Source organism: Meleagris gallopavo, unplaced genomic scaffold (genome assembly GCF_000146605.3).
Source record: "Meleagris gallopavo isolate NT-WF06-2002-E0010 breed Aviagen turkey brand Nicholas breeding stock unplaced genomic scaffold, Turkey_5.1 ChrUn_random_7180001955832, whole genome shotgun sequence".
Lineage (NCBI taxonomy): Eukaryota > Metazoa > Chordata > Aves > Galliformes > Phasianidae > Meleagris > Meleagris gallopavo.
Window position 1 is genome coordinate 1 of NW_011216501.1, and position 1,127 is coordinate 1,127.

At 53.3% G+C, this 1,127-nt stretch overlaps 1 protein-coding gene across 1 annotated transcript; it reads left to right on the forward strand.

The window, feature by feature from the left end:
- The first annotated feature begins 12 nt into the window (after nucleotides 1-12).
- LOC104917121 (feather keratin Cos1-1/Cos1-3/Cos2-1-like) lies at nucleotides 13-1,119 on the forward strand. Its single transcript, XM_019611796.1, has one exon. The coding sequence runs from the start codon at nucleotides 665-667 to the stop codon at nucleotides 968-970; it is 306 nt and encodes a 101-aa protein (XP_019467341.1). The 5' UTR covers nucleotides 13-664; the 3' UTR covers nucleotides 971-1,119.
- Nucleotides 1,120-1,127: the final 8 nt, after the last annotated feature.

Genomic DNA, 1,127 nt, shown 5'->3' on the forward strand with positions numbered 1-1,127 from the left:
TGAGTCATCTGCCTCACCAGTGCAATCCTGCCCTACAAATCTTTGGGCCTTTCATTGCAGCACTTCAAAGAATCCTTCATTAGAGAATGAGCGTGGCAAATAATCTGGAAATGAAAAGGTAGCACTGCAGGAAATCAAAACACAGCCCATACGCTGAGAAGGGATGGCATGCATTCCAGCTTAGCTTGTCAGAAAATTATTACCTGTATCAAGGGTGTCTCTGGGCCTGCAGCAATGAAGGACCAGCATAAAAGGCAGCCCAGATCCCAGCTCTCCCATCCTCCACTCTTGTCTCCTTCTCATTGGAAACCAGGTAAGTATGAAGCACTCTCTCTAATTCTTAGCGAGATTTTGCCTGAACAGAAATCTTATCAGACAGTGGATCTCCATGCTACGGGAGACCATGGAGGGGTTAATGTTTGTGCAGATAGTGCTTGGGACACGGCTTATGTGGCTCTAGATTTATACAGTCTGTGAGAGTCTCCCTGGTCCATTCTGCTCTTTGTAGGGCCCTGGCACAACGAAGGGCTGTGGCCTCCTGTCACAGCCTCCTTCTCCATCCCTAGTAGTTGCCTTGGCTCCTTGACTCAGGCTACCCTTCACATATCCTTGTTCTCTTCTTCATTCTATCTGTCTTTCCCAGGTGTACTTCCAGTCCCAAGACATGTCCTGCTACTCCCAGTGTGTGCCATGCCGGCCCTGTGGCCCGACTCCTCTGGCCAGCAGCTGCAATGAGCCCTGTGTCAGGCAGTGCCAGAACTCCACCATCGCCATCGAGCCCTCTCCCGTGGTGGTGACCCTGCCCGGACCCATCCTCAGCTCCTTCCCGCAGAACACCGTTGTGGGCTCCTCCACCTCCGCTGCTGTTGGCAGCATCCTCAGTTCTGAGGGCGTGCCCATCACCTCGGGGGGCTTTGACTTGTCCGGCTTGGGCAGCCGCTACTGTGGCAGAAGGTGCCCGCCCTGCTGAAGCCGCTGGCCGTGGTCCGGGAGAAATTCGTCCGGAAAACATGAACGTGGTGCTGGATCAAGAAGACATCTTCAAGCCCCTGCTTTCAGATTACCTGACCATCCTCAGCTACTCTACGAAATGCTGGCAGGAAGGGGCAATCCTGGCTTTCTGACAA